Raw genomic sequence first — 12,561 nt, 5'->3', positions numbered from 1 at the left:
CTTAATAGGTGTGTGTGTGTGTGTGTGTGTGTATTTTTTCTTTACTTCTAGGGCAAATCACGCCATAGTAATAGATATGCCACTAACCATTTTCTATTGATAGAAGTTCATGTTTTCCAATATTTCTTTACTGAAATAACCATCATTGTATATACCTTTTTATGCGTATCAGGATTTCTCTAAAATACCTATTAGTGAAATTGCTAAATTGAAGGTTACATATACTTAATATTTTGGTTAATTCCACTAGATTTCCCTTCAAAACGCTGTGGTAATTTACATTTCTGCCAACAGTATTTGGGAATAGTCCAAGCTCCTCCTCTTCAACAGTAATAAAATTATAATCTTTTAAAAATTTTAAAGATATCATTTTCCTAGGTAGAGTAGAAAAATTAGAGGTATAATTCAACCAGTCAATACAATTAAGTGTTGAAGACTGCCACTTGCTTAGTCACACAAATGAGCTCCAATCTAGGTTTTGGCACTTGGTATCTGTGCTAATTAAAGCATTTCTAAGTTATAGTGTTGTGGTAAGTTTACATTTGGAGTGCACATAAGTACAGAGTTCCTTAGTATTTATCATTATAGAAGCGGGAGCAAATAGCAGCCATTACATAGTTCATTATGCGGTTGATTCCATTTAAAGCGTATCAGGGTCAAATTTTCCAAAAAGGTAATCACAGTACACGCTGAAAGCACAGCAAAATATTTCAAAAGGTGTCGTTCTGTAAAGTCCCCCGAAGTAAGGAGTTGCTCTCCGACAAAATAAATAAATAAATCAATCAATCAGGCTGGGCATTTTTAACAGATTCTGGAAGGTAAAAAGCACGTGTCCATGAGTGTCCCAAACATTTCCCGCAGGTACCGGGTATGAGATTCCACAAGAGGAGGTATCATTTTCCTGCCAGGAATCTATGATTAAAAAGCGGCTCTTGGAAGGCACTCAGCCAGATTTCCAGATGAGGTCCCATCCTTCTGAGAGATGCGGGGACCTGCCGGCAGCAAGATGGCGCTTTCCCTCGGCACTTCTGCGGGACAGAGAATTTCATAACGTAAGTCGTTCGCCGAGAAGGCATTCTGCCATTACTCAAGATGGTGAACAGGGTATCCTCAGCGTTCCCAGGTTCCAATATGGATCCTCTAACCCGCGACATCTAAGAGGTTAATTTCAGGATTGAAACCGAACTCGGGGGGAAGTGACGCAACGGAAGTAGTCGCTTACGCAACTCCCATCCTCAACGTCCCGCCCCCGGCTCTACGCCCCGCCCCTGGCGACGCGGAGAGCGGAGTCAAGATGGCGGCGGAGTTGGAGTATGAATCTGTGCTGTGTGTAAAGCCGGACGTCAGCGTCTACCGGATTCCACCCCGGGCCTCCAACCGCGGTTACAGGTACCAACTCTGAGGCACTGCCGCACACGTGTCGGGAATGACATTTCTGTTTTTAAAGTAGCACGCTGCCTTTGCTCTAGGTTGTCACCCTGCTAGCTTACCCTCTGGGTTGTTACCGTTCTCTTGTTCCACTTCTACATAGTTCATTATCATTGGTCTTGTTTCCGCCAGTTATCCTTTTTTTTTTTTTTTTTTTTTAACCATCCTGAATCATTCCACTTCTCCTCCCCCATCTCTCTTGGGACATCCATATGCTCCCCATCATCCACATCCATTCATATCTGTTCCATCGCCATTCACCTTCTGTTCGTTCTTAAGTGCGTCCTTCAGCTTGTAATCCTCTCTCCCCAATCCCTGACAAATACATTTCCAGTACCCACTGCACACATGTGGGTAATCATTGTGTTATTGGTCACTGTTGGATGATCAAATTTATCTTTTTTTACTGTTGTCAGTCTCACATCAAGTATCATTATTCATCATTCGGTTTTTCCTACGATTGTTTTGCTAGTGGCAAATATAATGATCATAAGTTTTCCAATGATTGTCTATTATGCTTCTTTTCAATATATTTTCTTGGTTATATTGTATTTTTTTTTTTGTCTTCCTTTCCTTCCTCTCATTTTCTGTAGTGTTTCTGTCCAGGATTAATGCAGCATTTTCTTGGTAGGGCCTAACTAACAACCTCTTAATCCAGTAACTATGAAGGTCTGAGTAGTGCTATTTTATGTAGTTGAAAGATAATCCACTGGCATAGGAGTTAAAAAAATATGAGTATGAGCCCTGGGATTAAGTGCCTGTATAACTTGGGGGGGGGGGAATCTTAAGCCTCTCCAAGGCTTAGTTTTTTCATCTGTGAAGTAGAAAAAAATGCTCTTCTTATGTACATCGAGTGAGGTTTTGGAGAGAAAAATGAAATCATAGTAGATAGGAAAGAATATAAGAAACATCAAAGCATCATAATTACACATGCTGTTCTTATTTCTCTCTCTTATTCATATTACCATAATGATTTTTCTCTTGGTATTTACCATTACTTTGGCTGAAAAGTTATCTTCTCCATAGGTCCATTTTGTTCTTTACCTGAGGTTCATTTATCATGAAGCAATATCTTTGTACTTGCAGACTTATGCACTGGGTCCTTGTGAGTTTACCTTTTAAAGAACTAGTTCTATTTTCAAGAAGCTGTCAGCTAGACCCCATATATAGAAATCATGGTTTTTGATGGTATTTACGGTTAGTATATAATTTTGACTCACCTTAGACATCACCTTCTTTGGGAAGCCCTGCCTGACTCTTCCTTTCTGATTTAGGTATTCTCTCTTTGTGTTTCATTGGTACCCTTTGGTTGTCTCCATCTCAGTGCTCTGCATTCTCTTTTGTAGTGGATTGTTCATATTCCTGTTTCTCCAGAGTAGGTAAAATGTCAACAACCTGAGGTCTTTTTAAATTTTGTATTCTTAGGGTTTAGCACAGTTTGCGACACTTAATGGGCACTCTGTAAATGCTGAATGAAAGAAGAAATTAGTTAGATAATATAGATAAACCTGATCATATAAATTAACATAGCTTGAGCTGCTAAATAAGGTCAAATACCTCATGACTTTGAACTTTCAGGAGTTAAGACTTTCTAAATGATATGATACACATTAAAGTTGAAGTCTATTTCTTATATTCTACTTCAGGCATTTAAAAACATCTTCACTCTCACCTATTTGCATTCTTTACCTTTACTTTCTAGTTTATCCGTAAGCCTTTATTTATATATCAGTTAATTACAATGAGCCATTAAAGCAATTTCTTAATATTCCTTTACACCCTTTCCTGTTATCCTCCTGTGTTTTCCATGATTATTAGAATTTTTAACCTTCAATAGGCATTTTGTCTTTTCTTCTTTAGTATGGTGAATGAGTACAGTAGAATTAAGTTTGAATTGTATCTCTTCATTTCTTTGCTGGGTTACCTTTGGCAAATCACTTAACTGTATCAAACTTTAGGCTTCTTATCTGTAAAAATGAATATAGCAGTACTTACCTTGTAAGATTTTCTCAATTTTTACAAGAATAGGCTTAATGCCAGGCGTATAATAGATACTTTATAAATTTACTTTTCTCTTTGTCTGAATAGTCTGTCTTATTGTTTCCCAGATTCCATTTTACATTATGAGCATGATTTATTCTTTAGGTGCTCTTTAAAAGACAAATTGGGCTTTTTTAGCAAGCAGGGGGATTCCTACCTTTGAGTGACAAGTAAGATCAAAGGGAATAAAATGACTTTATATAAACTGTTGCTTCCTAAACAGTCACTGCTTATCAGACTTTTGGACCAAAAGAGAAGGAAAATATAGGTTGATCAGAAATTTATAAATGAATAGAAAATGATTTTCCATTCTGTAAATTTTTTTTCCTTCATCACTACTTTCCTCCTCTACCTAAATTAATATTAAATTCTGTAGTATTTTAATTTTAACGTAAAGAATACTGGACTTTGAATTAGGTATTATTACTGAAATTAGGCATTATTTTCCTTTATTGAGAGAGAAAAGGGGTGGGGAGACATACTTTTCATGGCTGCTCTAAGGGTTTAATAAAAGGTACATGTGGAAACTTAATGTGATTTATAGTAATGACTTATACATACAGTTTTAGGCTAATATAAATGAAAATTTGTGAAATCAGTTCATAGTATTGTCAAAAGACCAGCAAAATCAAGAGTTCTTTAGGCTGGGTTTTGGAGTAGGAGAGGAACTAAGGCTCATGGCTTTGGGAAACTGCTGTAATGAATATCCATTTTACTTACTGAGAATTTGCTAATTTTCAATAAGAGAATTGGGTACTAGATAAAAAGACAAAGAGTCTGAACTGGAAGAAATACATCCAGTAGGATTGTTTCTGATATTTTCAATAGCTCACTTATGCTTAAGTCTAGCTTTTGGTATGACCAGAATAAGTAAACGTTAAGTATATAAATAATTAATAGAGGGTATCTGTAGAGTATTCTAATCTAGATCAGATTCAGATACTTGAGGGTCTTGGAGGGCAGAGCATCAAAAGGGAAGGGAATGATAAGAATTTATCTTATAAATCCTGTCAAAAACCTGTGCTACATTTTTTTACTTTCTTCATTTCAGCCTTTTGCATATTATGTTAAACTCATTTTTGTTCATATATACCTTATTGTTACTTTTTTTTTTTAGCCTCTAAGTATTAGTCTTCAGGTTCTTAAAAGGTGCATTATTAATAACTTTTATTTTCCTCTCCCTTTTCTATACTCCTGGCAAAACAAGTTACAATTTTATAAATGTTCATAAAAATCCACCATAAGTAATAGTTAGATTTTGTTCAAGTTCATGTAAACACATATCATCTGAGTATACATTTTAGTATTTCTAATGTTTTTACAGACATTTGTGTTTTCATTCCAGATTTTTCTTCTGAATTTTGGCTCACATATATTCAATTTCCTAGTCTACATCTCCTCTTAAATATTTTTGACATCTAGAACTCAGCATCTCCAAAAGAAAACACCTAATTCCCAGTGAGGCTCCACCTTTGGCCTTCCTCATCTCAGTTATTGGTAACTCCTTTGCTCAGGCTAAAATTCTTAAAATAACCCTATACTCCTCTTTTTCTCTTCTGACGTATCCAATCCATTAGGAAATCCTACTCCCTTTCCTTTAAATATATCTAGAATCTAGCCAGTTCTGCTATTATCTTTTCTGAGCCATCATCATGCTGCATCACCTAGATTACTGCAATACTTTTTTAACTAATCTCTGTGCTTCGGCCATCATGTCCATACATCTCTTCTCCACTCAGCAGACAAACTAATCCTTTTAAGACATAAGGCAGGTCATGTCATACATCTGCTGAAAGCCTGAAATGGCTCCTCTTTTACTCAGTAAAAGGCCAAGTTGTTTTGATAGCCTGTAAGCCCCTTCCTGCATGAACTGGCTCTTTGTACCTCTCCCTCTTGGTCTCTCACTCTGTTCTAAGCACAGTGACTTTCTTGCTGTCCCTCAAACATGCCAAGCATGTTCTATTTTTTTTTTTTTTTAAAGAGAGAGAGAGAAAGAGAGAGGGAGAGAGAATTTTTTAATATTTATTTTTTAGTTTTCGTCAGACACAACATCTTCGTATGTGGTGCTGAGGATTGAACCTGGGCCGCATGCATGCCAGGCGAGCGTGCTACCGCTTGAGCCACATCCCCAGCCCCCCAAGCATGTTCTTACCTTAGCATCTTTGCATTAGCCATTCCGTGGACCCAGAAATCTTGATCCTCCAGGTATTTCCCCTCACTTACTTCACAACTTTTGCTCACATTCCACCCACCTAGTGAGGCATACCCTGACCACCCTCTTGAATATTGCAACCTGTTTACTCTCCCACTGCTTTCCCAAAACTTCATGTCTGCCTCTTTATTTTCTTTTTACTTTAGCACTTATAATGTTCTAAGATACTCTGCCTTTTTTAAAAAAAATATTTATGTTTTAGTTTTAGGTGGATACAATACATTTTATTTTTATGTGGTACTGAGGATTGAACCCAGTGCCTCACAGGTGCTAGGCGAGTGCTCTACCACTTGAGCCACAACCCCAGCCCCTCATGTTGCCTTTTTATTGTGTCTTTTTTTTTGGAATGTAAGTCTAATAAGAAGGAGGATGTTTTGTTTGCTTTTATGTCACAAGCATCTAGAACAATGCTTGTGACTTAATAAGCACTCTGTAAATATTGGCTGTATTCAATGAAAGATAATATGCTCAGTGATTTGGGAAGGCTTCTGTTACCCAGGATATTTCAATTAGTAGATATACTTTGTTGTTACCTGATCAATAAAACACTATTATATACAATGTACTCTATAGTATGAATATAACATCATTATAAGAAGCTTTTTTTAAAAATATTTATTTTTTAGGTGTAGATGGACACAGCACAATGCCTTTATTTTTATGTGGTGCTGAGGATTGAACCCGGGTCCCGCCCATCCTAGGCGAGCGCTCCATCGCTGAGCCACAATCCCAGCCCATAAGAAGTTTTTTTATTTTTATTTTTAATTTTTTTTTTGCAGTGTCTCACACATGCTAGGCAAGCACTTTGTCACTGAGCAACACCCCAGTTCCAAGAAATTTTATATTTTTTATGGCTTTTATTTATACTTTTACTTGTTCTTGTTGACACTTTTTAGACTCTAAAATCCTCCAGTAGTAACATTGCTTTTTTACTTGTTTTGTACTATATATAACAAGAGGCAGCTGTATAAGAAGATCATGGATATTATTTTTTTGATTATTTAATAAGTAGAAAGAATAGGCAATTCAGGACAGGCATGTAGCAATGTGGCAGATGATTATGGGTAGGCTTTAGTAATATTAAAGAAATGTACCTGAGGCCTGAGGCTTCCCATTTTCCTGTTCTAGGGCATCTGACTGGAAATTAGACCAACCTGATTGGACTGGTCGTCTCCGAATTACTTCAAAAGGAAAGATTGCCTATATCAAACTCGAAGATAAAGTTTCAGGTAAAGTGCAGGTGACCCTTTAATATATTAAGGGTTTTGGTTTAACATGCTTTTATAAATACCTTTAAGTTGGGGACCTAGAATGGAAATACTTTGTTAATTGGAGTTCTGATTTTTTGCTTCCTTTGCTCAGAGGTCTTTTTCTTATTTGTCAGGAGAGCTCTTTGCTCAGGCACCAGTAGAACAATATCCTGGTATTGCTGTGGAGACAGTGACAGATTCTAGCCGCTACTTTGTAATTCGGATCCAGGATGGTACTGGTAAGGGATCTGAGATTTTGAATGGGATGTAGTTAGGAAAATGGACAAGGCACTTCAGTGAAATTGTGTTCTGATTGTATTTCTTACTTCTATTTACTAAATTATTCCTTTTCTTTCTCTGAAGTTGCTATAACTGCTGAGGGAGAAGTATTAACCTGTTATTTGTAATAGATATGAACACAAGTTCAAGATGTGGTAATTAATAGGTAGGACTTAAAATGAATTATGCATATCTAATGAAAGAATTGACATATTTTGCTTCTTTATGGTTTGTGGTGGTTTTTGGTGGGACTATCTTGAGTCTGTATTTCAGGGACAGTGATTCTCAATTATTTCTTTCTTTTTCTACTACTGGGATTGAACCTAGGGGCACTCCACCACTGAGCTACATCCGTAGGCCTTTTTAAATTTTTATATTTTGAAACAAATTTCCCTGAGTTGTCAAGACTGTCCTTAAACTGTGATCTTCTTGCCTCAACCTCTGAGTCACTCGGATTAGAGGCATGTGTCACAACTCCTGGCTTAATCATTTCTTCATAGTTTATAACAGGAAGAAGTATTGTAGGTTTTGCAGGTCAAATAGTCTCTGTTGTACCTAGCATTCTCAGTTTTGCTGTTGTATTATGAAAGCAGCAGTAGACAATAATTGATATAGCTATGTATCAATAAAACTTTATTTACAAAAACAAACAATGATAGAATTTCCCCATGACTCTATGTAGCCTACTGAGTGGGTCTTGTGAGAAAATATTTTATATTCATAGACTTTATATAGTTAGAGTAACTTGCATATTTTCATTGGGCAGAAACTTCTTATACTTAGTATTCCTGACTTTTTCACAGGTCGAAGTGCGTTCATTGGCATTGGATTCACAGATCGGGGAGATGCCTTTGACTTTAATGTTTCCTTGCAAGATCACTTCAAGTGAGTAAAGTTTGTCCTTAGTTACCATGTTAAATGCTTATGGGAGTGTCCCTTTTCAATTGAATGGGCACTGTTGCTTTGGCCTTCTGGTTTCTTTATTTGGTATACTAGTTCATTATGAATATAAATCTCCCCCCTTCATGCCTGTTTCCTAATCTTTGCATCTATTCTGGTTTCTTTCTGTATTGTCTATAATATGTTTTAGATCCCTTATACAATGATTTGTGATGATGCTTCTGTTTATGCCTCTCGGAAAATTTGCCCTTGCTTTTAGGAGGTGGAGGGAGAATATAGTTAACAGCAGGGCTATATATGAAGTGAGGAGTTGTGTACCAATTTTGTTAACTTATATAGCTGTATGTTTTGTGCATTCATGTCTTCAGCCCACCTGATTTTGGAACAGCTTTGCTAGACACTACCATATATATCATCAGCTTTCTACCTCAAGAACAAACATTTCTGCTTTTCTGCTTCAGGATTCTGAAGTTGTTGAAGGCCACTTGGTTAGCAGAAGAGTGTAATCTACGAGGACTAAGGAACACCCACTCTGGGACAGTGTCCAACTGTCAGAGATAGGAAATGGTGGATTGATGCCCTCCTTTGAAGAGGGACCAGTTTAATACACATTCTTTATGGTTTCTCAGAGGGTTCTTAATGGGACTGAACCCCAGTTGGCCTCTTTCTTAGCTTCTTATCTCCTTTTCCTTTCTGATTTTTCCTGATTCCTTACGCTGTATTTTGGAATCCCATTTCATACAAACTAAATATACCCAAACTTGTGTGTCAGACTTTGCTTTCAGGGAATCTCAAACTAAGATAAATTACTGTTATCCCAAAGGTGGGTAAAGCAGGAATCTGAGATTTCCAAAGAATCTCAGGAAATGGATACTCGTCCCAAGTTGGATCTAGGCTTCAAGGAAGGACAGACCATCAAGTTGAGTATTGGGGTGAGTATTTTTTTTTTTTTAAATGTATTTTCCTGTTCTTCTATAAGTTTGTGACATTTCTTTCTTTCTCTTTCTTTCTCTCTCACTTTCTCACTCTCCCTCCTCTTCCTACTGTTTAGAACATTACAACCAAGAAAGGAACTGCTTCTAAGCCCAGGACTACAGGAGCTGGGGGCCTAAGTTTACTTCCTCCTCCCCCTGGAGGCAAAGTCACTATTCCCCCACCATCTTCCTCAGTTGCCATCAGTAATCATGTTACTCCACCACCCATTCCAAAATCTAACCATGGAGGTAGTAATTCAGGTAAATTTAAAACTTCTAAGTTTGGTAAATCATATCTAGTATTGTAATTGGATAAACCAGTTTTCTAACAGAGTTCCATTTTTTTTCCTAAGAAGTGACTTTTTGACAAGGTGATTTTGGCGAAGAATCAGTTTTTTTTTTTTTTTTTTAAATTGGTGAACTTAGTTACTGTATTTAGTGGGTTCTTTGACAGAAAATTTATTAAAAAAACTGTTTCCTTCATTGTTCATTGGTTAGATGCTTGTAGGCATGTGAATCAGATAGACCAACATTATGATCATGGCTCTAATACTTTATATCTGAGTGCACTTGACAAATATTTCTTAAGTTCGTTGAGTCTTAGTTTTCTTTCTCCAAAATGGAGATGTAAAGCTATGTCATCATGGTAAGGTTAAATGATAGGATAACACCCAGCACATTTCTTGGGATATAGTAGCCATTTAGTAAATTATTATTATTTCTTAATCCTTTACAAAGTCAGTTGAGAGAAAAGGAATTGTGTTCGTCCTAACTACCTGGTACAAAAAAGATATAGTTAAATAAGAACATTAGAACTCAAAAGAATTTTCCTGAGATTAGAGAACCAGATATTAGATACTGGGAGTTTTACTTAATGTATTAGGCAATACAAATAATTTTTGAATTTATTCTAAAGGTAAGTTTTCTCTTTCTGCAACTAATCATCTGTAGGGACGACCCAAGTCTGTTTTCTTTTTCTTAGTACTAGGGTTTTTTGGGGGGAGCAGGGATGGAGGGAGGCTGGGGATTCAACTTAGGGCCTCACACTCTGAGCTTTATCACTAAGCTGTATCCCCAGCCCTGTACTGATGATTGAACCTAGAGCCTCATATATTCCAGGTAAGTGTTCTGCAGCTGAGCTATATCCCTAGCTCTTTCTAGAGTTTTTAGGTGAAAATGTTGTAACCACTTCTCTTGGTGTCACCAGCACTGGGAATAGTATCTAAAATTCGTTTTTTTTAAATTGAACTTTTTATTTTTAGATAATTATAGGTTCACATGCAATTGTAAGACTAATACAAGGAAATCCTGTGTAACTTTTATCCAATTTCCCTCAATGGTGACACCTTATAAAATTATTAAATATCATAATCAGGAAATTGACATTGAAATCTCTACCAATCTTATTCAGATTTTACCGTTTTTTTTTTTTTTTTTTTGGTGTGTGTGTGTGTGTTGCTAGGGATCGAACCCAGGGCCTTGTGCATGCGAGGCAAACACTCTGTCAACTGAGCTATATCTCCCAGATTTTACCAGTTTTACATGTATTTGTTTGGGTATATGTTTCTTTAGTTTTATGCAGTTTTGTCATGCATTGATTAGTCACAGATTGGTCATTATAACTAGGCTACAGAATAGTTCCATAACTCTAAGGAATCCTTTGTGTCACCCTTTTATAACTACACCGATCTCCTTTTTAGTCTTTCTTTCCTCAACCCTATTCTGGTCTCTTTCTGTGTAACTTTGTCACTTCTGGAATGTTATATAAATTGAATCATATAGTTTATAACCATTTGGGACTGGCTTTTTACACTGAGTGTAAATTTCTTGAGATTAATCCAAGTTGTGTATATCAATAGTTCCCTTTTATTGCTGAGTAGTATTCTATGATGTTATCCATGGAAGGACATTTGGGTTGTTTCCAGTTTTTGGCAATTCTAGGTAAAGCTGCTGTGACATTTGTTTACAGGTTTTTGTGTGAACATTTCCAGGATTTTTATTGAGTCCCTTTTTCTTTTTTCTCCTCTTACCTGTGTTCAGATATCCTTTTAGATTTGGATTCTCCTGTACCTGTCACAACAACAGCACCAGCTCCAGTTTCTGCAAGCAATGACTTGTGGGGAGACTTTAGTACTGCATCCAGGTAGTGAACATAGTGAAAACAGCATACTTTGACTCAGTGTTTAGAAGATTTATATGGTCAAATTAATCTGTGATGTGGGAAAGCAGGGGATTTGCAAGTCACATTAGAGTCTTTTGTAGGAGTTCTAGGAAAAGAAATGTAGTTGTGTTGGGAATGGTGGGAGAAGAAAACTCCAGGGTGAGGTTTAAGTGGGATATTTCAAGCCTTGGTAAGTAGAATTTGTGCGAAGTATGATTTTAGAAATTCTGGACAGTGATTTCTTGGAAATAAATAAATAAAGTATAGTTATGCTAATGTTATGCCTTTGGCTTTCTCTCTCTTTCTGTCTTGCAGCTCAGTTCCAAACCAGGCACCACAGCCATCCAACTGGGTCCAGTTTTGAATGGCATTGCAAGACAGTAAGGACAGACTTGAAGAATAAAAATGACGTTGAGGGCACCAATCTGTGAGGGAGGTTAGGAACCCCTTCCCTCCCCTAAACCAAAATTAATGGACAATCTTCTTCATAGCTTTTCCATTATATTCAAATGATTTATGTCACTCTTCTATGTCATTACTTGCTATACAGCCAAGAGAGTATCTGTTATTTCCTGGTGATTACCAATGCAGGAGAACAGTAGATCTTAACTATACTTGTGGCTGGCTATGCAGGGTTCAAAAGACCAGTGTCTTTTTGAGGGGAAATGACCTTTAATCTGTAAAATTTTTCTCCATCTTTTAAATTCTTGAACTTATTTTAGAATCATCTCATGATCCTTGTGTGCCTCTTTGTGAAACCCTATTTTACAATTTCAGGGGAGACAAAGCCTTGAAACTTTCTTTTCCACTAACCCAAGACTCTAAAAATGGACAGGCTGACCTCAGTATTTACAGATTCAGAATTTTGATAAGGGTATGTTTGGAGAAAGATGGGTATCTTGGGTCTCTTCTGTATAGCCTCCAAGCTTGTCCTATTCAATGAACGTCCAGCGCTAGGTGCAGCTCCATCGCCCTCTTGTGTGTTTACATGTCTTTTCCTATGATAAGAGGGTTGTATTGGTGACATCGCTACTGTTGTGTTTATTGAATAGTGCAACATCTTTGACATCTTTGGATGTTTCTGGGATGGAGGAAGTTCAAGGGGCTGTGCTTTCCAAGTTATATTCCATAGAAGTTTTAATTTCTTGCAGCTCCACCTCATTGCTGCATTTGAAGCACAGCATTAATTTATGTTCACCCCTTTATTTGACCTAATTTGAAGAGTTGTGTTTTTAACCTGATCTGTAGAACAGAGAGGTTGAAAACACTTCAGTCTTATTCAGTACCCACATTGCCTTGCTGCCTGGGTATCTGACC

The 12,561-nt window shown here is 36.9% G+C and overlaps 1 protein-coding gene across 1 annotated transcript; it reads left to right on the top strand.

Moving 5' to 3' along the window:
* Positions 1–1,265: 1,265 nt before the first annotated feature.
* On the top strand, positions 1,266–11,690 carry Necap1 (NECAP endocytosis associated 1). Its single transcript, XM_076854109.1, has 8 exons — positions 1,266–1,389; positions 6,809–6,909; positions 7,065–7,169; positions 8,013–8,094; positions 8,933–9,041; positions 9,161–9,344; positions 11,124–11,226; positions 11,560–11,690. The coding sequence occupies exons 1-8, from the start codon at positions 1,295–1,297 to the stop codon at positions 11,606–11,608; spliced, it is 828 nt and encodes a 275-aa protein (XP_076710224.1). The 5' UTR covers positions 1,266–1,294; the 3' UTR covers positions 11,609–11,690.
* Positions 11,691–12,561: the final 871 nt, after the last annotated feature.

Source organism: Callospermophilus lateralis, chromosome 4 (genome assembly GCF_048772815.1).
Source record: "Callospermophilus lateralis isolate mCalLat2 chromosome 4, mCalLat2.hap1, whole genome shotgun sequence".
NCBI lineage: Eukaryota > Metazoa > Chordata > Mammalia > Rodentia > Sciuridae > Callospermophilus > Callospermophilus lateralis.
The sequence above is the reverse complement of the archived record's forward strand: the minus strand, read 5'-3'. Positions and strand labels throughout refer to the sequence as shown.

What these genes read in the sequence shown, in the direction of transcription:
- Necap1 (XM_076854109.1), top strand. Translation starts at nt 1,295, where the DNA reads ATGGCGGCGGAGTTGGAGTATGAATCTGTGCTGTGTGTAAAGCCGGAC. An exon ending in ACTCGAAGATAAAGTTTCAG is followed by an intron (nt 6,910 to 7,064) that starts GTAAAGTGCAGG and finishes CTTATTTGTCAG; the next exon opens with GAGAGCTCTTTGCTCAGGCA. An exon ending in TCCTTGCAAGATCACTTCAA is followed by an intron (nt 8,095 to 8,932) that starts GTGAGTAAAGTT and finishes GTTATCCCAAAG; the next exon opens with GTGGGTAAAGCAGGAATCTG.